Below are 21974 nucleotides of genomic sequence, written 5' to 3' on the forward strand. Positions count from 1 at the left end.
TTCATCTTTCAGCATTAGCCGATCTGGAAATCCAGAGTTGAACTGGGCCTTGTTTATAAAACAATTGTCGCCAAAATGCAGAGAACAAACAGAAACACTTGCGCAACTCCGTTGCTGCTCTTCTTCTTCTTCTTCTTCTTCTTCTTCTTCTTCTTCTTCTTCTTCTTCTTCTTCTTCTTCTTCTTCTTCTTCTTCTTCTTCTTTTTCTTCTTCTTTCGGCTTTTCCCTTCAGGGGTCGCCACAGCGAATCATCTGCCTCCATCTATTCCTATCCTCTGTATCCTCTTCTCTCAGACCGACTACCTTCATGTCCTCCTTCACTACATCCATAAACCTCCTCTCTGGTCTTCCTCTTGACCTCCTGCCTGGCAGCTCTAACCTCAGCATCCTTTTACCGATATATTCACTCTCCCTCCTCTGAACATGTCCAAACCATCTCAACCTGGCCTCTCTAACATCTCACATGTGCTGTCCCTCTGATGTACTCATTCCTGATCCTATCCATCCTCGTCACTCCCAAAGAGAACCTCAACATCTTCAGCTCTGCTACCTCTAGCTCTTCCTCCTGTCTTTTCCTCAGTGCAACTATCTCCAAACCATACAACATCGCTGGTCTCACTACTGTCCCCTACACCTTTCCTTTCATTCTTGCTGGTACTCTTTTGTCACACAACAGACCTGACACTTTTCTCCACCCATTCCAACCTGCCTGCACACGCTTCTTCACCTGTTTTCCACACTCCCCATTGCTCTGGACTGTTGACCCTAAGTACTTAAAATCCTGCACCTTCTTTACCTCTTCTCCCTGTAACCTCACTGTTCCACTTGGTTCCCTCTTACCTTCATTCCTCTTCTCTCCAGAGCAAACCTCCACCTCTCTAGACTTTCCTCCACCTGCTCCCTGCTCTCACTACAGATAAAAATGTAATCTGCAAACATCATAGTCCATGGAGATTCCTGTCTGACCTCATCTGCCAGCCTGTCCATCACCACCAGAAACAAGAAGGGGCTCAGAGCCGATCCTTCATGCAGTCCCACTTCACCGTGAAGTCCTCTGTCTCACCTATGGCACACCTTACCCCTGTCCTACTGCTCTCATACAGATCCTGGATCCCTCTAGCATACTTCTCTGCCACTCCAGACCTCCTCATACCACAGCTCCTCTCTTGGCACTCTGTCATATGCTTTCTCTAAATCTAAAAAGACACAAAGCAGCTCTTTCTGATCCTCTCTGTACTTCTCCATTAACATTCTCAAAGCAAATAATGCATCTGTAGTGCTCTTTCTTGGCATGAAACTATATACTGCTGCTCACAAATGTCCACTTCTCCCCTTGGCCTTGCTTCCACTATTAGTTGCCACAACTTCATTGTATGACTCATCAGCTTAATACCTCTGTAGTTTCCACAACTCTGCACATCTCCCTTTTTCTTAAAAATCGGCACCAAATCCCTTCTCCTCCATTCCTCAGGCATCCTCTCACTCTCTAAAACCTTGTTGAACAACCTAGTTGAAAACTCTACTGCCATCTCTCCTAGACACTTCCATACCTCCACTGGTATGTCATCAGGACCAACTGCCTTTCCTCTCTTCATCCTCTTCAAAGTTCTCCTAACTTCACCCTTGCTAATACTTTCTACTTTCTCTACTTCCCCAGTCACCGAAACCGCAGGCAGTGAGTGAAACTGCATCAAATGTCTGTGTTTTGCTAGCAATTGGCGCGTAAGTGCATATAATGTCAACAACACCAACATATATTGAATACATTATCCAAAGTTATCCACGGAGGGATAATGCCAAGAATGTAGTGTGTGTGTGTGTGTGTGTGTGTGTGTGTGTGTGTGTGTGTGTGTGTGTGTGTGTGTGTGTGTGTGTGTGTGTGTGTGTGTGTGTGTGTGTGTGTGTGTGTGTGTGTGTGTGTGTGTGTGTGTGTGTGTGTGTGTGTGCACGCGGCCTGGTAATCCCTACGTTATGGGGACAAAATGTCCCCACAAAGATGGCAATATCCGAAATCCTTGTCCTTGTGGGGACATTTTTAGGTCCCCATGAGGAAAACATCTTATAAATCACACAGAAGGAGTTTTTTTGAGAAAGTAAAAATTCAGAATGTTTCCTGTGATGGGTAGGTTTAGGGGCAGGGGCAGTGTAGGGGGATAGGATGTGTACAGTATGAAACGCATTACGCCTATAGAAAGTCCCCATAAAACATGGAAAAACGACATGTGCGTGCGTGTGTGTGTGTGTGTGTGTGTGCACTGTCTCTTTAGCTCCGCCCACTGCAGGCCTCCATGAGTTCGTCTGCTTTCGGAAAAAAATTCACATTTCAAAAGTCTTTTATAAATATGAAAAAACTAGACTCTTCTTAGATATGAAGGATGCAATACTACTTTATAGGTACAGGTACTCAAGATCGACATGAGATTGACTGAAAATGTGTGTGTTATCCCATCTCCCCTAAGGGTAAAGGGGGCAATTTTTAGACACAGCCCTAGACACTTTTAGGCAGGTGAGTTAGAGCTGATTGGAGTTAAACTCTCCAGTGGCCAGGAGCTGAATCAGAATTCCACCTTGAGTTATGTCCTTAAATCAAGGGGATCTATCCTGCTCCTGGAGGGCCACCTTTCAGCAGAGTTTAGCTCCAGCCCTAATTAAATACACCTCAGTCAGCCTCCCCTCCCCCCTTACATTGTGATTCCATTCTACTAGCTATAAGTGCATGCCAACTAACTGTCATTATTTTTCAACTAAATGTCAACTCGTTAGAATATAAGTAGACTGTTAGGTTATGGTTAGGGTTAGTAGAATAAGTTGACATAGTGTATACTTGCAAAGTAACTTACAGTCAATATAATGTATGTTGGGGGAGCGTCGAAATTAAGAGTTAGCAGATATAAAGCAGACAGTCTACTAATACTCCAATAACTGCTAGTTGACATGTAGTTTCAAAATGACTTATGGTCAATAGAATGTCTCAATTTGGACTATCAAAATGTTAACATTAAGTGCATTATTAGAAGCGACTACAATTTGTAACGGATGTCCGAAATCATAATGGACATTATCGAGATCACACAATCAGTCTTATAATGCACTTCAATAATGAAAACCCAATGTATAATCTCTGAGAATTACGACAATTGTATTCCTGTGTCTTGCTCTAATTTTCCGAATCACTCAATGTCATTTACTCCTTCAAATGGACTATATTAGTGGTGTAATGTAGGGAATAGTGAATGAGGGTAAAGGGGTGATTTTGGATACGGCCCATCTCTTAAGGATCAGTAGAAACTAACCAATAGCAGGATTAGACACCCATGTCTTAAATTCATAGGTGCTACAGGCATAAACATTGAGATGGACACCTTTTGCTGTTGCATCTTGCATTTGCACCTCTTCTAGGGAACGTATTCCATTGGTTTTTTTTCTACAGCGCTCTGTTTAGCCGACTAGTTCCTAACAGTTTTGCACATCCATAGTCATAATTTCATGTAACAGCTATACCCTCTGGACAACTGTCAGTCCCGGCTGAGGTTGTTGTCCCCTGTCCTGTAGGTATTGTCTACAAACCACCAGAGTACAAGGAGCATGATTTCAGCGAGGCTCCCAAGTTCACAGCTCCCCTCAACGACAGAGCGGCCACTGTGGGCTACAACACTAAACTACTGTGTGCAGTCAGAGGCAGTCCAAAGGTAGGGATGATCTCTCTTCTGCTCATTTGGAATAGTCCTCCATGGCCTTCTTCCACTTTTTTTATTGTGGACAATATACCAACCAGTAGCTACATGTTTGAAGCCAGGAATTAGCTGATATGTTGCTACAAATATACTTTGAAAGAGTATCGTTGCAATTCAAACAGCAGCTGTTAATAATCCAATGACTGTATCAACACATTCAAATGTCCTTGGGTTCAAGCTCAATAAATAGCTTATTTATACCAATAGATGTAGTCATGAGGTACAAAAAGCACAGTGCTGTTGGTCATTCTTGCTGACCACTTAAGCCAGCTGGTAAACAGTCGTGTGGAGACTGTGTTAGCTTGTCATTGCCAAGGAGGGGGACGTAGTAGAATCAAGTTTCGAGAACAGCTGAGATAGATGCAAAATCTGGGCTGAATGCGAATCCTGATAAGGTATAGACTTCTAGGACACTCCAAAATTCTTGTTCATTAAAGCTTACAGTGATGCGGCCTGCAATCTATTTTGTGCTAACAAAGTTCCAGAGATGCCCAGGGTCTCTTGGGGATGTTGGATGCAATTAGAAATGTAAAACCTTCAAAGCTACTATAGAACATAATGTCTTTTTAATAGAAGAACACTGTAATGGCTTCCCTGATAGTATGATAGTATTGACAACATGCTCCAAGCAAAACAATTACACCGTGTCCCAGAGTTTGCATGTGTTCACCCGCTCAACATATATGTCTGTAATTGGCTACAATGATCAATGTTTCAAAAACATGTTGTAAATGGATGCCTTACACAGATATATATATATATATGGAAGCGTTTGGATGCAGGCGTCTATCAGCGGATATATTAGGGATCTGCTAAAAGACGCCTGCTTTCAAGCGTTCCTGTGTTTCTGTGTAAGCGCTCAGTGCAGAGCATCGATAATTGTAGCCAATTACATACATATATGTTGAACGCATGAACACAATAGCCAATCGGAGGTGTTTATGAATCTGCTCAAAATGCTAGAGGGACACTGGTATCATCACATTTTAAAAATGTCAGTACCGACTTTGTACCGTAGTCAGTACTTCTGACAACACTACAATAAAGTACCATGGAGATATTAAAAACTAATAAGAGGATCTTGAATTCAACTCTGAATGACACAGCCAGCCAGTGAAAGGATCTGAGTGTCGGAGTAGTGTGATTTTTCATTTTAGAGCAAGTTAGCATTCGCCCAGCGGCATTCTGAACTCTTTGTAAGTGTTTAATAGAGGTATTGCAATAGTCAAGCCTATTTGTAGCAAATGCATGAAGAAGTTTCTCATTGTCAGGAGAGGAGAGAATATCACATAGTCAGGAATGAGTTAATTTTGTATAATGACCGGGACATTCAAAAACCCTTGCTCCAGATTTTCATGATGGGGCACAATTTCTATTTGGCACCAAACCAGTTACAGGGTGTCTTGAGCTTTTTGGATGAAGTTGGAAACCTAAAACCTTCAAAGCCACAGGAGAGCACCATGTGCTTAGAAGGATGACAGATTATTTTCCACCATCGTGGTAAAACTGTGCCGTTCCACCATGTTTATCTGGACCAGTTGACACTTACCTACTTTTTCCACTTTGGTGCTACAAAATCAGGATACATCTGGGACACAAGAGTTGGTGACAGTGTGATAATGTACAGTAACTAAACATTGGAGAAAGAGCATTCGTGTATACACTTGGAAATGTTCCTCACAAACTATTTGGCTCAGTGGTGCTTCATAGTAATTGCTTCCTCAACAGGATTATGTTAGCTTATTCCTCCCATTGAAAATTACGTTTTATAAGTCAAAGGAATGACGTTCATATTTTTGCCCAGATTTATTAATTTATCTTGGACAGTCTTATTTGTCATTAACCCTTTAATACTGCCAATGTGTAAAAGCTATTGAAGTCATTTTTGTAAAAATATAAGATCAGCACACATTAATCAGTTCAATTAGCAAGATATCTGCTATGATCTCTTGTGCATCGCCATATCTGCTGACTGAAAATCATTTTTCATCAATTTTGGACATCCATTTTCCTCAAAAGCATAGATAACAGTTAAAGCTTGATGATAAAGTTCACCATTGCTTCTGTAACTCCCTTATTATTTCCTGTAAAGCTTTAGCATTAGCCTGAATGAGGATCAACTCGTTGCCAACTGCTCAAATCAAACTGCTTAAAGGGTTACTTCAGCGATTAGCATATGGCTTTGTATCAGTAGAAACCCTGGAGTATATTCAAATTATTGTGCTTTCCCTCCTCATATCTCCCTGAGACGAGAGATTTATGCATTTTATTTCTGGAAAAATTCCTCCTATGATGCAAATTGACGATTTTTGCATCATAGGAGGAATGTTTGCCCAGAGGCTAAAGACTACAGCCAGCAGAGGGAGCCATTTCCTCATGTTTTGAATCCGGCATTGGGGGATGGGAGATAACACTCAGCTTGCAGGGAGAGCTCAGCTTGCAGCTACAGGATCATTTAAACGGAGCTATGGTGAGCAATGTAAGTCTTTTAACTTCTCAAATTCATTTCTATGAAAGTTAAGCTTGCAAAGGCATGACCTGAAACGCGCCAGACTGAACTTGCGTTGTGAATGTATGCCGCGAGTGTGATCGCGATTACCTCAGCTCTCATCACTCGTGCAGTTAGTGCTCAGTGCTGTGATACTCGCGCGGCGACTCACTCATTATATTGAACAGACACATTCAGTTTTTAATTGTAGTGTCTGTTCTCTAACTCCGTCACAGTAATGAAGTCGGTGGCGTTGGGAATGGCCTCACAGGGCAGCGAAGCATTCTGGGAATTGTAGTCTTTCATCCCCATGGGACAAAAATACATTTTCTGTCTTTTCTCAGTTTAGAAAGCACCAAATTCAAAAATAATTTCACATTTCTACTGCATTGATGACCCAGTTTAAATACAGATTCATCTTCCCAGCGCTGAAGTACCCCTTTAAAGTAAAAAAAATACAAAAATACACAATATCATGTTGAATTCATTGAGTGTATTAAGACCTCATCTTCAGCTTCCCTAAAACACCTCTGTATTAGCCATTTTGTGCTAGCATCTTGATGTCTGAAGAAATGTAGCATCTTGTGGACACAATCTGTGTGTGGAACCGAAGGTATTAGATAGGAGCTCTATATGTTTCTTATTTCGGGAAAGTTACCCATGGAGCCCATGGAGCAATGCGAAATCAGTTAGCATCGTACGATCGCAGTATGTGCTAGCAGAATGCTGAAATGCTTCTGTAAACCCTTGACCCATGCGGTGCAGAACCACTTGTGTGCAGAAATTCAGGGACTGACATTATATATAGTGACCATGACACTTCTAAGTGTGTGTGAGGGATAAAATTAATGAGGCTACAGGACCATTAGCACGGAAGATGGGTTATGTAGCTTCAGTTACGCCAGTTTACAGCATTACTGTGGGTTACTAAATGCCTCTCGGCCATGTATTAATTACACCTTATTAGTGATTTTATTTAATTGAGAGAGTACAACAGTAATGTGTTAAACATATGTGTGAAATGGTCCAGTGTGATAGATGACTTGCTGATGTTGGTTGTAGCTACGTCCGTTGAAATGTATTTTATCTGCAGCCTAAGATCGAGTGGCTGAAGAACCAGATGATCATAGGAGATGACCCCAAATTCAGGCAGATCAACAACCAGGGAGTGTGCTCGCTCGAAATCCGCAAACCATCCAGCTTTGATGGCGGCGTCTACACTTGCAGGGCCAAGAATGCCCTTGGTGAGGCTACAGTTGCCTGCAGGCTGGAGGTCAAACGTAAGTGCAGGATCGTTTGCTCTTTGCCTGACACGCTAATGCTGCAAGGTGCATTTTCAGCTGATTATAGTGACATAGTGGTAGTGATCCTTTAAGGTGTTTATCCGGGAGGGGAATGACAAGCGAGCATTTTTTGTGCTGACTATGATTATTTTGAGCTTGTGAGTAATGGAATTGTACAGAGATATGCTAATGACAATTTGCTTTTCTTTTTCACCAGAGGTGACCATCCAAGCAGAAAAAGATAGGAAATAAGATAAGTACGGTAAGTAAATGAATAAAACACGGTTTAGATTGAAATAAATTAACACTGAAATTATTTTAAAATACATTGTATGTGCACAAATGTTTTGTGGTGCATCTCACAAAAGAGTGCCACAAGCTTCATTTTTCTCCCTAAAAAAATCTTACATTAACAACATTAACTAAAAAACAATAATATTTTTATAGGTGGATTATGGTGTGGGTTGCTTTTCAGGGGTTCAGCTTGGCCCTTTAGTTTCAGTGAAAGGAACTCTTAATGCTTCAGCATACCAAGACATTTTAGAGAATTTCATGCTCCCAACTTTGTGGGAACAGTTTGGGGACGGCCCCTTCCTGTTCCAACATGACTGCGCTCCAGAGCACAAAGCGTCGGCCCATAAAGACATGGATGAGTGAGTTTGGTGTGGAGGAACTTGACTGGCCTGCACAGAGTCCTGAGTTCAACCCGATAGATCACCTTTGGGATGAATTAGAGCAGAGACTGAGAGCCAGACCTTCTCGTCCAACATCAGTGCCTGACCTCACAAATGCGCTTCTAGAAGAATGGTCAAAATCCCCATAAACACACTCCTAAACCTTGAGGAAAGCCTTCCCAGAAGAGCTGAAGCTGTTATAGCTGCAAAGCGTGGGCCGACTCCATATTAAACCCTACGGATTAAGAATGAGATGGAATTAAAGTTCATGTGCGTGTAAAGGCAGGCGTCCCAATAGTGTGGGCTATTGGGACGACAAGTAATTCAGTAATTGTGGTCACGCTGCAAAAAAAAAAACCTTCATCCTAAAAACAACAACTACTTTTCCCACCATGTACATGCAGTTACACTCTGTAAGATACAGTCACTCAAATAACTCTCTAAAGCTGATGTGCATCAAAAGCATGTCTGTTATGTAGTAAAATATTTTTAAAGGGTCTGTAAATCCTGTTGAATGCACACTATGCCTCCAAGAAGGTTCAGCGCTCAGACCTTTGAAAGACATTCAGCATTAGGTTTAAATGCCATTTAAACGGTTATTTTTAGGTTTCAAATAAATACTAGATTCAAAACCTAATGTTACATATACAATTCTTCAGTTGACAAAACGCAACAAATTGATGGGGGAACCCACTTAAAACAACCTGGCTAAACATTACTGACATCTGTTTGTACACTTTGTGCATCTATCATGCCTATCAGGGAGTCTCTGACATGTGCTGGCAGCTGTTTCCCGCTGTGAGACTCCCATACATGGAGGAACCTGCAAACTGTGAGAGTGTAGCCACTCCCCCTCAAAGAGGCCTGTGTGACTGTTGGTGCAAGACTGTGAGGGCTAAAAATGAAACCGTGTCCTGGCAGAGAGCAGAGAACGGAAAACAGAACATCACACATGATTTCCGACAGTGGCCACACACTGCCGGACACACCTCGGGTTAACACCTCATGTTCTGTTTTCAAGTACTTAAATTGTTGTGTTGTACAAGCAACACTAAAAAATGTAGGAACTGTAAGAGTTATTAATAAAAAATTCAAATTCAAAGTTTATAGCATATTTTTAATGTAACAATTTTTTTTCTCTTAAAGTCACTATAAAATACATAATTTATAATTATGGTATATTGCACTATTTATTATAATATATTTTTTTATTCATGTGGCCTCATAATCTTTAATCCAAGTAACTTCTCCTCCCTTCTTCAATATTTCTTCTCATCTCTTCTCTGATGATGTGTTTACTGGCACGAGGGCGGGGCAATAACCTGTCACTCACATGAGATTCACCAATAGCACCATGGATAAAAATCAACGGATAGATTGGCTCCTCCCCCTTTTTAAAACAGTCAATAGCTGTTAGTATACAACCATAACTCAGCCAGAGCTGCTGAGCTCTGTAAACCCACAGAGTCCTCCTAATATCGAACAATTTCTGCTCCATATCGCTTTAAAATACAGCATTCTGCGCAGAATTCAAATTGATCCGATACGTTTTCTGGTCTGCGCTGACTCGCGCTCATGATCCGCTCTGTGCTATCGTGTCTCTGGATTGGAACAGACAGTGTGTGTCCACTATGGTGGTTTCCATGACACTAAAGTGAAACCAGACTTCATTCGCCCATATTTACACTGCCTGAATCGTTTCCTGTCCCCTATGCAGAGCACTATGTGCCATTCACCATGTAGAAAATAGTAAATGTGTGAAAAAGTGACCGATTTCAGCCGCAGCTTCAGCATCTATTTATAAAGTAGGGGGCGGGGCTTTAGATTCTAGAGAGCATTTGATTGGACAGAAAATCTGAGGAGTCCATATTGGTGGAAGTGAGAGACTGTAAGTTTTGAATGCTTATATCTTCTAAATGTGAAATGTCATTGTTTTGGAGCACAGTAGCTTAAAGATAACAGTAGGACTAACATATTCACACTATAAGCCAAAAAAACTTCCATTTTGATTTAATGGGGACTTTAAAACGGTATAGTATTATAAAAGGTTTCCTTGCAAAATAATAGCAATTTAAATCTTCCACATTGCCAAAATCAAGTGCTGGCTACTGTGGGAACTTATAATTTTTATGATGGGGAAAATACTTATAAATAATTATGTAAATATATCAAACATTTTTGTCTTTACCAGTTTACTTGTTGAGGAGCAGCAGGACACAATGCTATAGAATAACTGTGGTGAGCAAAGCTACAATATATAACACTGCACTATATATATATATATATATATATATATATATATATATATATATATATATATATATACACACACACACACACACACACACACACACACACACACACACACACACACACACACACACACACACACACACACAATATACCAAATACATAGAAATACTCTAGTTCCCTATATGTCAAACAGTATAAGAAATACATTTATTTTAAGTATGTATTCATATCAATGTGATAATTCTCAGTGAGTGTTTACACACACCTATTCACTGCATGTGGTGTTTGACAGATGCATTCTGGGTAATGGAGTTTCTTGGTATCTGACACACTTTCTTCTCTTTTTCTTCTGTTGTAGATGTTTACAGCGGTGCGGGAGGATGAGCTGATGTGTGAACAGTTATAGAGGCTCAGACTCGCTTCTGTGATTTATTCTATCAGCAAAATACAAGAAACATTGAATGGATTCCTGTTTTGCTTAAAAGCAAAAAACAAAAAAAACAAAAACACTTTTAGTGAAGGCTAAAACGAGAATGTTTAGTTTTATATTTCTTGCATGTATTTCAAGTGTCACTCTAGTTGTCTGTACCTGTTTATTCCTGATGAAATCCCTCATTGTAATTGAGAGTGTTTCCAATAAATCATAAATCAATAAACCCACCTATCTTATTCCAATCTTCAATATCATAATCTTTATGATGTTAATCTAAAAAGATTATTAAAAAATATTGTGACTTTTTTCTTTCTTATTGGATATAGTGCTGCAGTAAAAAGAAGAAGAAGAAAAACATTGTATTCTTTGTGAAGATGTTGTATTCAAACAGAGTTTATTTTAACCAGTCCCCAGGTTTGCACCGGATGTGGTTGGCATTAGTGTTTCTGATAAACCAAGTGGGTGGTTGATTTCACGGAAGAAACAGGCATGAAAAATACATGACCTGTGGTCTTGTGGTGGACTGAACATATTTAACTGGTACTCTGCAAATACACATCGATGAAACCAGTCACTAACCACACTGTTGACATGAGTATCCATTAGTCAGTGTCTACTAATAGTGTGCTGTTTAAACTGTTGCTGATGTTGTGAGATACCAAAAACATTCTGAACTATTCATCTCTCCCTAATTTAAAACCAGTGAATCATTAGCTCTGGTTATAATTGTCACAGGTGGTGGCTGTAGAGTGCATGATGATGAAGATACTCTAACAGATAATATAATAATAAACCAACACATAGCAAACTCACTAGGAGAATATACAACCACGGTACACATAGATGATAAACAATACAGGAACCAGGGCCTGTTTCACAATGACCGTTAAGTGAAAACTGTGCATGTTAACCCTGAAGTGAGGGAAACTGCTTCAGTTTCAGAACGGGTGGTATGTGTTACCATCTGTGCCTTCCTCGCCGTTGGTTCAGCTCAACATAATGACAGTGAATTATCGTCTTTGATCTCGCACAGCCTTCCTCTCACACCTCCACTTTCAGCCCTGCCTCAGACGGTGTCCTGCAGTCCTTGGTCTTCCCCCATCATGCCTTGTGACGTTGTCAAGCCTAAGGCCATGCATTAACCAACTTCGCCTAAGCATGAGGATCCCTCAGCCCCGTCAGCTGTACCCTCGGTTAAAGGCTCATGTTGACCTGTCGGTGCCACTTTGGCTCCTCCCACCATCAGCTCCACCTGAGAGCCTCTGCCTCGTCCCTCAGGCTTCACCTTGGTCAGCCGTCACCAGGTGACGCTCATTCTCAATCACGCACCGGTCTCACTCTCTCCTCCCGTGGCTCTCGCTCATCCACCTCGCCACAGTGAAATTGTCTTTTTTGTGTAAATGTTCTGAAAGTGCATGCGGTAGGCCTACATTCAGTCCATCACATGAGAAAAATATTCATCTTTCCGTGAACCCAAGTATCGTATTTCAATTAGAAAACATTTCTGAATCTTTTGATTTTATAAACTATCCGATACACTCAATACTCAAATATAATTTCGAGTTTCATTTTTTCTATAAGACAAGCGTCCAATCGATGATCGCCAGTTAAGGCTATAGTCGGCTAGCCTGGATGCCAGCCGAACTTAGCCCCGCCCATTTTTAGGTCGGGAAGTTCGGTCTGGACTCGATCCGTAGAGGAGTTATTACACTGTCAGGGTGATGTTTGACAGATTATCACCAGAAACGCAATCAGCCCCGTCATCAAAGAGCGCTTGGGGAACTGAGATGTGTAGATTTCGCCATCGCGTCGGTTATAGAAGATATCAACAGCGCATTCATTTTAAAAGAGGAACAGAGGACCACGATCTAGGCGTTTGTCGATGCGTTTGTCACTTTGCCGTAGAGCTCTTCACGGAGCACCCGAGACCCGTACATCCCAATCTTTTACTTGGGGTCCCGGTTCTGTTTAACGTTGTGTGTAATAGTCCAATCGGAGTCAGCAAGGCTTGTGTGTTTTGTGTAAAATTAGGATAAGAAAAGTGTGAGCTGGGAAATAAGGTTTATAAAAAATAAAAATAAAAATAAAAATACGAGCGCTCTCTCTGTTTCGCTCCCGCTTTCTCAGCCGTTTTGAAAGCGGGCAGATTTAATGCACGCGCACGGTAATAATGTACTCAACAATATATTTAAAATTAGCAACAAAATCTCAGGTGAGCTATCACATATGTTTTCTGTGACGCCCAAATTGCGTAAAAACTTTCTACAAAACAAAACTTAATGAAGTGGTCAAAATCATTTCTGACAAGCTCCGTGTCTTCTGATATATTGTGCATCAAATGATGTGTCCTTTATTACTGGTGCCTTTCACTTTTCCGCAAGCAACATATATTAAAGTTAAAAATACCGTTAGCCTATATTTAAACATCAGTACTTTTTTACTGGTACTATATTTATAGCATCTAAGCAGACATTTGCAGGAAAAAAAGCAACAAAAAAAGCTGCATTGATGTGAAACTAGCCTAGTTTACAGTAAACCAGGCCAAAGAAATGTTGTATAAATGTTATGTTGCAGCAGGATTCATATTTGTGTTTAATATTCACAGACGCTAACAGAATAAATTACATCACAATCCTCCGCTGAATCCGTTGCTCTTAGAAATAAACAGGTTTTTCTGAGGTAAATTATTCCAGGATTATTTCTCACTGCGTCTCAAAAAGTGTAAAGTGTTGATGGGTTTATTTGAGTTGATGTAGGCGTCGACTCTGCTCTCATGGATTGCAGATTTGAATCTGAACACGGGCTCCATGAATACTTGTTTTTGAATTGATTTACATTATTTAAAACCTGACATTTCACCATTTCTTTAGACACATGTCTTATGTTTGTGTGATACATTTTCACTAAGTTAGAGATCAAAAAGAGAGTTATTTGAGTCTCTTTGGCACTGATAAGAAAAAAAAAGTGAGTTGATCTAGCCGCTACGGCCGACTCCTGGGGGTTAAACTTTCCTCAAGTCCTTTCCTTCTATCCATTGTTGATTTTAGAAAGGTACTGTTTAGGTGGTGATACACGTTGTCCATCACTGTATTCACAAAGACTGGAGCTTGTTGTTATGCTGACCTGGAAATGCTTTTCTGCAACATCTGGACTCATCTCGTGTTACCACCTTGGATGCCCCATCATCTACTCCTCCATGGGTTCTCTGCCGTTCTTTCTGCCTGTTATTACCAGCCCTTTGCCCTTTGCCCGTTCCTCTCCACCAGCCCTTTGCATACCAGTTTCCTGTCTTGCTTTTGTTCAGTTTTCTCGCCACTCTTTAGTTGTCATGGTAAGATATGGATAGTTTTCAGTTCAGCTATGTGTCTTTAATTACTCTCATTTGCCTTTCTTTTTTAAGTTGCTGTGTTTTTATCAGTCATTGCCTATTTCTGCATTGCGGTTGGTTTCTTTTTCTCTTCTTTTTAGTGTTGCCTTCTCAGTGGATCATTAAAGATGTTATACCTGATCTTTTCTGTATAGTTCAGATAAGCTTACTGTAATTCATAAACGCAACTTTTTACTTAAAAATAAAAAGCATAGCTCTGGTCTCTGTGAAAACAGTTAGGGACAATGGTAACTTTAGCCACATTAGCTGTACAGCGTGCTAAAAAACACATTCAGGAAAGCGATTTGCAAACATTCACAAAATATCAAGTTGATGTTCTGGATATGACATTTAATCGTGAACAGTTAGCATTGTTTTGGGGGATTGTCGGCTGGGCTCTAGATCTGGCTGTGGCTTGGCTCAGGGTAAACTCTTAAAAAGACACCTCATGACAGCCTTCATTTAGTTAACTCCTTTGGTGTCTAAGAGGTCTACTATGGTGATAATTAACCCTGATATTTGCGGCAAGATTGCAGAAATTTTCTGTAAAGTCCCAAAAAATCTAACCCTTTTGGGAAATCGCAATAAACTGAGCTGCCAAATCCATATATGTCTGGTCTTCTATCATGCACAGTTGCAGGAATAACACACAATGATGAAGATCACAGTCTTTAATAAGGTAATATAACAGACACCAGCAAACAAACACCCCATTCATAGATACGATCGGACAATGAGCGCTGAAAAAACAGAAACATAAGGCAAATAAGTGTAAATAATTATACACAGCTAAACCGAAACAATCTCATCAGTAACCATGACAATAAAATTAAAAAAGAAAACATGAACAAACTAAAAGTCTATGAAAATGAAACTAAATGACACATAACTGAATATTTATTATATTTAAACACACTCATGTATCTACATCTTGTTTTTGTTACATGGTATAATGCAAGCTCAATTTTATTATTATTAAAAATGGAAATAGGGGTTTCAAAAAATCCCTCCACTCAAACATATCGAGCTTTGTGGGTGAAATGTAAATAGATAAGACGTCATGATTTCCTGTCAGGTACCATTAAAAGTGGTTATAACAGTACTTACTGTTGCAGAGACTCAAGCAAAGTCAGTGTTCACTGAGGCTCTACTTTAACTGCAGCTGCAAATGGAAACAGTTAAAATCTTCTTTTTGACAGGTAAGATGCAATTATTAATATTAATTATATTTAATTAACATAAACCGACATTCTCCGAAAAAAAGGTCTAAAAGCTGTCACTGGAGCAATACACCTTTGAACAAAAAAGGGCATATCTATGCCTCAAAGGTACCTCATATTGGTACAAAAAAGTGTTTATTTTAGTTCTTAAATAGTACATATTTTTAACCTTTTGAAAGTGTAGCACAATGACAGCTTTTAGACCTTTTTTGAGAGCGAGAGTGAGATAGATAGAGAGAGAGAGAGAGAGAGAGAGAGAGAGAGAGAGAGAGAGAGAGAGAGAGAGAGAGAGAGAGAGAGAGAGAGAGAGAGAGAGAGAGAGAGAGAGAGAGAGAGAGAGAGAGAGAATAAAACTAGTAAATCATTTCACTGTAACCCAGCATATCGCTGATTTTTTATTTTATTTTAATATAGTGGCAGTCTGTGTGCAAGTAACATCTCAAGAGAGCACTGAAGGTAAGATAAAAAAATTTATTTTTAAAATATATAATAGGTGGTTTCTGGTTTAGTCCTGTTCGCCAAACATACAATGTATTTATTACAGTAAATATAGTGACTTGGTAATAACTACACTGTAATATATATATATATACACACACACACACACACAATATACCAAATACATAGAAATACATATATATATATATATATATATATATATATATATATATATATATATATATATATATATATATATATATATATCCGTAAAATACTGTATTTCCTCAAATAAAAGCCTCTAGTCAATTAAACGCCGGGCCTCTGATAGTGGCCGGGGGCGTGGTCAGCATGAACAAATAAAGGCCGGTCTCAAATTAAGTCTGGGGGAAAATGTGTGGATAATCTCCTAAATGCTGTTAATTTAATGTGCATTCAAGTTCAGCGTAATGTTCAGTAGGGTTGCGCCGTGACGGCTGACCGACATCACGAGCGAAGCCATCCTGATGCCACGCGCCCCAATGCCAATCTTGCCAGTGCGACACACACTAATCCTATAGTAGTCGCTTCTATAGTCAACCTAAAAACTTTGCAGGGAAACATTATTTTCGCGCGAGCTCAGTTTTGAATCGACTTCTGACAGAAGAGCTGCATGATGGGTGTATCTTGTAACACAGGGTGAAATCAGTATGTACATTGACGATTTGAGGGAAATCTTATTCTGGCGCGGCAGGATTTTGAACAAATTCCTGAGTCTCCGCGGACAGGTGCCAAATGCCGCCGACGCCGCCGGTGTGTGTACACTCATCGAAAATAATGTGTTCGAATTTTAAAGACGCGCTGAGCTTCGTGTGCGACCCCCTTTTCTGCATTTAACTTAAAATACAGATAGGCTACAACATAAAATATGTTGTTGAAATATTGTAAAGTGGTCATGTGAACTAGGCTACACGAACGACCGTTTAAAAAACAATATGCAAAATCAAAATGTTATATTTCCGTAATGATTGAGAAAAGTGCGTGCAAACTATTGGAAGCAGAGATGAGTAATTAGTTGGGTCAGAAAAATAACAAAATTATAGTTTTTAAGTAGGCTATACAAAAATTATACAAAGAGACATACAGTAGGCTATTTAAAAAAGTGCTTAAAAGTGAACAACTATTCTTAAGAGGAAGCTTTTTCCCTCACGTGCAACATATAGAAAGCACTGAGCAGTTATTTGGGTTAGCAAAATAACTAAATGTATAGTTTACGTATAAAAAAAAAATTATGTAAAGAGATATAGTTAAATTAAAAATGTTTAAAAGTGCACGCCTAATTCTTAAGTGGAAGGAAGCGTTTTTCCTTCATGTGCATGAAAGCACCATTAGTTGGGTTAGAAAAATAACGAAATTATATCGTTTTTTAAAGTAGAAAATAATATTTATGTTAAGAGATATATTAATTAAACAAAAAGTGCTTAAAGCCTACACAACTAGCTATTCTTACGGAAGCTTTTTTCCCTTTCCCTTATGAGTTATTAGTTGGGTTAGAAAAATAACGAAATTATAGTTTTTTAAAGTAGAAAATAATATTTATGCAAAGAGATGTATTAAAATAAAAAGTGCTTAAAAGTCTACAACTATTCTTAAGTGGAAGGAATCCCACTCAGCAAAGTTATGTCCAAAAGACGTCTTTTCAAAATCTTTGCCACTAGAGGCAGACGTTGAAAAGACGTCCACTGAGGAGCCAGAATGAAAGTTTTTATGACGTCTGTTTTGGACGTGATCTAAACATCTGATATAGACGCTCATGGACCTCAAGGTTAAACACTAGTTCAAATCTGCTCATTGTGGACATATGTTCTATTTGTAATTGCAAAGCAACTCATGGACAATGTGTGTTTATCCAAAAATCACGAAAACAAAATTAACAGATTTTTAGATGTTGAGGATTTATGGTTCATTTGAAGTCACCATTGTGGAGGGAAGCGTTTGCTTTAGTTGGGCTCTTGGTCCCCGTACGTGTGGTAGCGTTTCTTAGGCTGCTGAAACTGTGTGTGTGAGAAACACAATAGTTGTGGCTGAGAAAGCAAAGATTACATCAGGTGTTGTCAGTTGATGATAACTAAATCATCAGAAAGTGAGCATCTGATTTTGAGTTCTTGTTTGGCACAATAGTAATTTATTTATAGCCTCTATAATCTTGTGAATCTGCAGTATTGGCACTGATAGCCTTATCCTCACTCAAAAAAAAAAAGACTCTTTGAATGAACATAAAAAAATAATGAAAAGTATTTCCACATAATTAACTTGCTTTATTTCAGCATTATGCAATTCTGTTATTCCAATTTAATGTACTTATGTTGGGTCAACTTAATTTATTAAGGTTGATTCAACTTATTTACTATGGTTGGGCACAGCTTAATTTAATAGTGTCAGCTCAACTACACACATTTGTTGTAATCTTGTTGTATTAACTTATAATACAATTGTATTAACTTGTATTTTTTTAGTAGTTTTGACTAAATTATTTTATGTCAATCCATTTAGATAAAGTAGGATAGAGAGGGATAGAACTGATGGCCATGTGTATGCTATGGGAGCTGCGTCATATTAATTAGTTTTCTTTATTTCTATAAAAATTATTAGTCAACAACACTTGATCAATTGCTAATTGTAACATGCAAGTATATAATCAAGTAAAGCATCTCTCATCACTGGCATTAGCACAGTTTCAGAACAGCATAGATTAACCACAAGATCTACACTTCACGATAATGGAAACCTCAAAATAAATTAACACAACATAACAACTTTTAAATGTCAAATATAACTGTCAAATATAACATGAAAACATTAACAGGTCTTTCCCTTCACTAAAAAACACATTAAACAATACTTCATTTCAACATTTACTCTCCTGAGACATCCCTATGCAAAGCATGCTGGGAAATAGAAATACACTGCCCAGTTCAGTCAGCGCAACACAAATGGTTTAGGTTAACTTAACATTTAACAAATTGTATTTCATTTAACCTAAATTAAGTAAAATGACACTTAAGTAAAACACTAAAGATTTGAGTTGTTTCAGCTTATTTTATTTAAATAAACTCAGCAAACAACTAGAATCATTTTTTTGAGTGCTGAAGGATGATAAGTTTTGAGAAAATATTTCCCAGGGTCACACACAGACATCAATATTTGGCCTATGATTTACAACAACGGTGACAAAAAAAATAATAACAAAACCGTCATGCTGCAATCAATCAATCAATCAACTTTATTTATATAGCGCTTTTACAATCACGATTGTGTCAAAGCAGCTTCACAGTGTCAAACAGGATAATATTGCGACAAAATTAGATTTGGCTGTACAGTCGTACTGGAGAAAACAGTGATGTTATCAGCTTATTTTAATTTATCATATAGCGACAATGTTGGCAGATCAGTATTATAGTTTATAGAATTAAATAAGACCTAATTCATATATTTTATTTGTATAATAAGTTGAATAACTTTAATCATATTTTTAGTGTCCCCAACTGAGCAAGCCAAGCCAAAGGCGACAGTGGCAAGGAACCAAAACTCCATCAGGGCATGATGGAGAAAAATAAACCTTGGGAGAAACCAGACTCACTCGGGGTGCCAGTTCTCCTCTGGCCTATTAACACACCGTGTAAGATTATTATTCTGGCAACCTTACAGGTCGGAAATCATATTAGATCGGATTATTCAAAATTTTCAGGGTATCACGGAAGAGACAGATTTATTTAGGATGGGGCATCGATTACACAAGAGTATGAATACATGAAAGATCGGAATTATTGCGCCGAAGACGGGTTTTGAGCATGCCGTGCCAGTGAGGCAAATTCGGAGGAGACACCATTTGACACGGCTCAGCAGACACTCCAGGATGAGCTGGTCATGTCCAGGCAGGTCCACCATCCGATCCGGACAGGGCCCAGATCCGGGATAAACCTCAGGATAAACAGAGAAACAACATTAGCGTAGATGCCACTCTTTTTATGATGTAACGAGTACATCAGGTGTTATGGGAAGTGTTCCCGGTTCCGGCTGACCTAGTTAATGCAGCCTAACAATCAGTCAATTGATTTGAATAATGAAAGTTAAAAATGTTCTATGTGTATGCCATAGTAAAGAGATGTGTTTTTAGTCTAGATTTAAACTGACAGAGTGTGTCTGCTTCCCGAACAATGCTAGGAAGACTATTCCACAATTTAGGAGCTAAATAGGAAAATGATCGACCGCCTGCAGTTGATTTAGATATTCTAGGTATTATCAACTGGCCAGAGTTTTGAGACCGCAATAGACGTGATGGAGTATAATGCGTTAAGAGCTCGCTTAAGTACCGGGGAGCTAAACTATTTAGTGCTTTGTAAGTAATAAGCAAGATTTTAAAATGTATGCGATGTTTAATAGGGAGCCAGTGCAGTGTTGACAGAACTGGACTAATATGATCATACTTCCTGGTTCTAGTAAGAACTCTAGCTGCTGCATTTTGGACTAGCTGGAGTTTGGTTATTAAGCGAGCAGGGCAACCACCCAGTAGAGCATTACAATAATCTAGCCTTGAGCTCATGAACGCATGTACTAAATGTTCAGCATTTTGCATTGAAAGCATGTGCCGTAATTTAGATATATTTTTAAGATGATAAAATGCGGTTTTACAGATGCTAGAAACGTGGCTTTCAAATGAAAGATTGGTATCAAAGAGCACACCCAGGTTCCTCACTGACGACGAGGGCTTGACAGAGCAGTCATCAAGTGTTAGACAGTATTCTCGGTTACTACTTGTGGAGCTTTTCTGTCCAATAATTAAAAATTCAGTTTTATCTGAATTAAGTTGCAGAAAATTACTATTCATCCAATTTTTTATATCAGCTATGCATTCTGTTAATCTTGTGAATTGGTAGGTTTCGTCAGGGCGTGAGGAAATATAGAGCTGAGTATCGTCAGCATAACAATGAAAACGAACGCCATGCTTCTTAATGATATCTCCCAGTGGTAGCATATACAGGGTGAAAAGCAACGGTCCTAACACTGAGCCTTGCGGTACCCCATACTGAACTTGTGATCGGTGTGACATCTCTTCATTTACTGCTACAAACTGATAACGGTCAGATAAGTACGATTTAAACCATGCCAAAGCAGTTCCACTAACGCCAACATAATTTTCGATTCTATTCAGAAGAATATTGTGATCGATAGTATCAAATGCAGCGCTAAGATCGAGTAACACTAATAGAGAGATACAACCACGATCAGATGATAAGAGTAAATCATTTGTAACTCTAATTAGAGCAGTCTCAGTGCTATGATACGGTCTAAATCCTGACTGGAAATCCTCACATATACCATTTCTTTCTAAAAAAGAACATAATTGTGAAGACACGGCCTTTTCTAGTATTTTTGATAGAAACGGTAGATTCGAGATTGGCCTGTAATTGACTAATTCTTTAGGATCAAGTTGCGTTTTTTTAATAAGTGGTTTAATTATAGCCAACTTAAAAGTTTTCGTTACATATCCTAATGTCAAAGATGAATTAATGATATTAAGCAGAGGATCTATGACCTCTGGAAGTATCTCTTTGAATAGCCTAGTCGGTATAGGGTCAAGCATACATGTTGTTGATTTTGATGATTTTACAAGTTTAGCCAATTCTTCTCCTCCTATAGCAGTGAATGAGTGTAATTTTTCCTCAGTGACCCTGCAGTGCTCTGTCTGAAGTGATACTGTAATAGACGGCTGCATGGTTATAATTTTATTCCTAATATTATCAATCTTACTAGTAAAGAAGTTCATAAAGTCATTACTGCTGTGTTGTTTACAAACATCAGAAGCTGAAGCTTTATTTTTTGATAATTTAGCCACTGTATCGAATAAATACTTAGGGTTGTGTTTGTTTTCTTCTAAAAGAGATGAGAAATAAGCAGATCTAGCAGTTTTTATGGCCTTTCTGTATGCAATCATGCTCTCTTTCCACAAATTGCGAAAAACCTCTAGTTTTGTTTTCTTCCAGCTGCGCTCCATTTTTCTGGCTGCTGTTTTAAGGGCCCGAGTGTGCTCGTTGTACCACGGCG

At 39.0% G+C, this 21974-nt stretch overlaps 2 protein-coding genes across 5 annotated transcripts in view; both read left to right on the top strand.

The window, feature by feature from the left end:
* mybpha (myosin binding protein Ha) overlaps positions 1-11086 on the top strand; it is a 32090-nt gene extending 21004 nt beyond the window's left edge. For 3 of the 4 annotated variants that reach the window (XR_010905496.1, XR_010905498.1, XR_010905497.1), the window contains 5 exons: positions 3553-3689; positions 7316-7502; positions 7723-7767; positions 10371-10417; positions 10791-11086. Coding sequence is in view for 1 of the 4 variants with exons in the window: in XM_067447371.1 (XP_067303472.1) it covers positions 3553-3689; positions 7316-7502; positions 7723-7757 (359 nt within the window). In the remaining 3 variants the exon portion in view is untranslated. The remainder of the gene's footprint in view (positions 1-3552; positions 3690-7315; positions 7503-7722; positions 7768-10370; positions 10418-10790) is intronic. The other variant, XM_067447371.1, reaches the window with a different exon arrangement.
* Positions 11087-15347: 4261 nt separating this feature from the next.
* The window catches only part of LOC137078998 (hemicentin-1-like), a 96791-nt gene continuing 90164 nt past the window's right edge, over positions 15348-21974 (top strand). The window contains exons 1-2 of the mRNA XM_067446900.1: positions 15348-15431; positions 15867-15908. Coding sequence (XP_067303001.1) covers positions 15401-15431; positions 15867-15908 — 73 coding nt within the window. The 5' untranslated portion in view covers positions 15348-15400. The remainder of the gene's footprint in view (positions 15432-15866; positions 15909-21974) is intronic.

Source organism: Pseudorasbora parva, chromosome 6 (assembly GCF_024679245.1).
Source record: "Pseudorasbora parva isolate DD20220531a chromosome 6, ASM2467924v1, whole genome shotgun sequence".
Taxonomy (NCBI): Eukaryota; Metazoa; Chordata; class Actinopteri; order Cypriniformes; family Gobionidae; genus Pseudorasbora; species Pseudorasbora parva.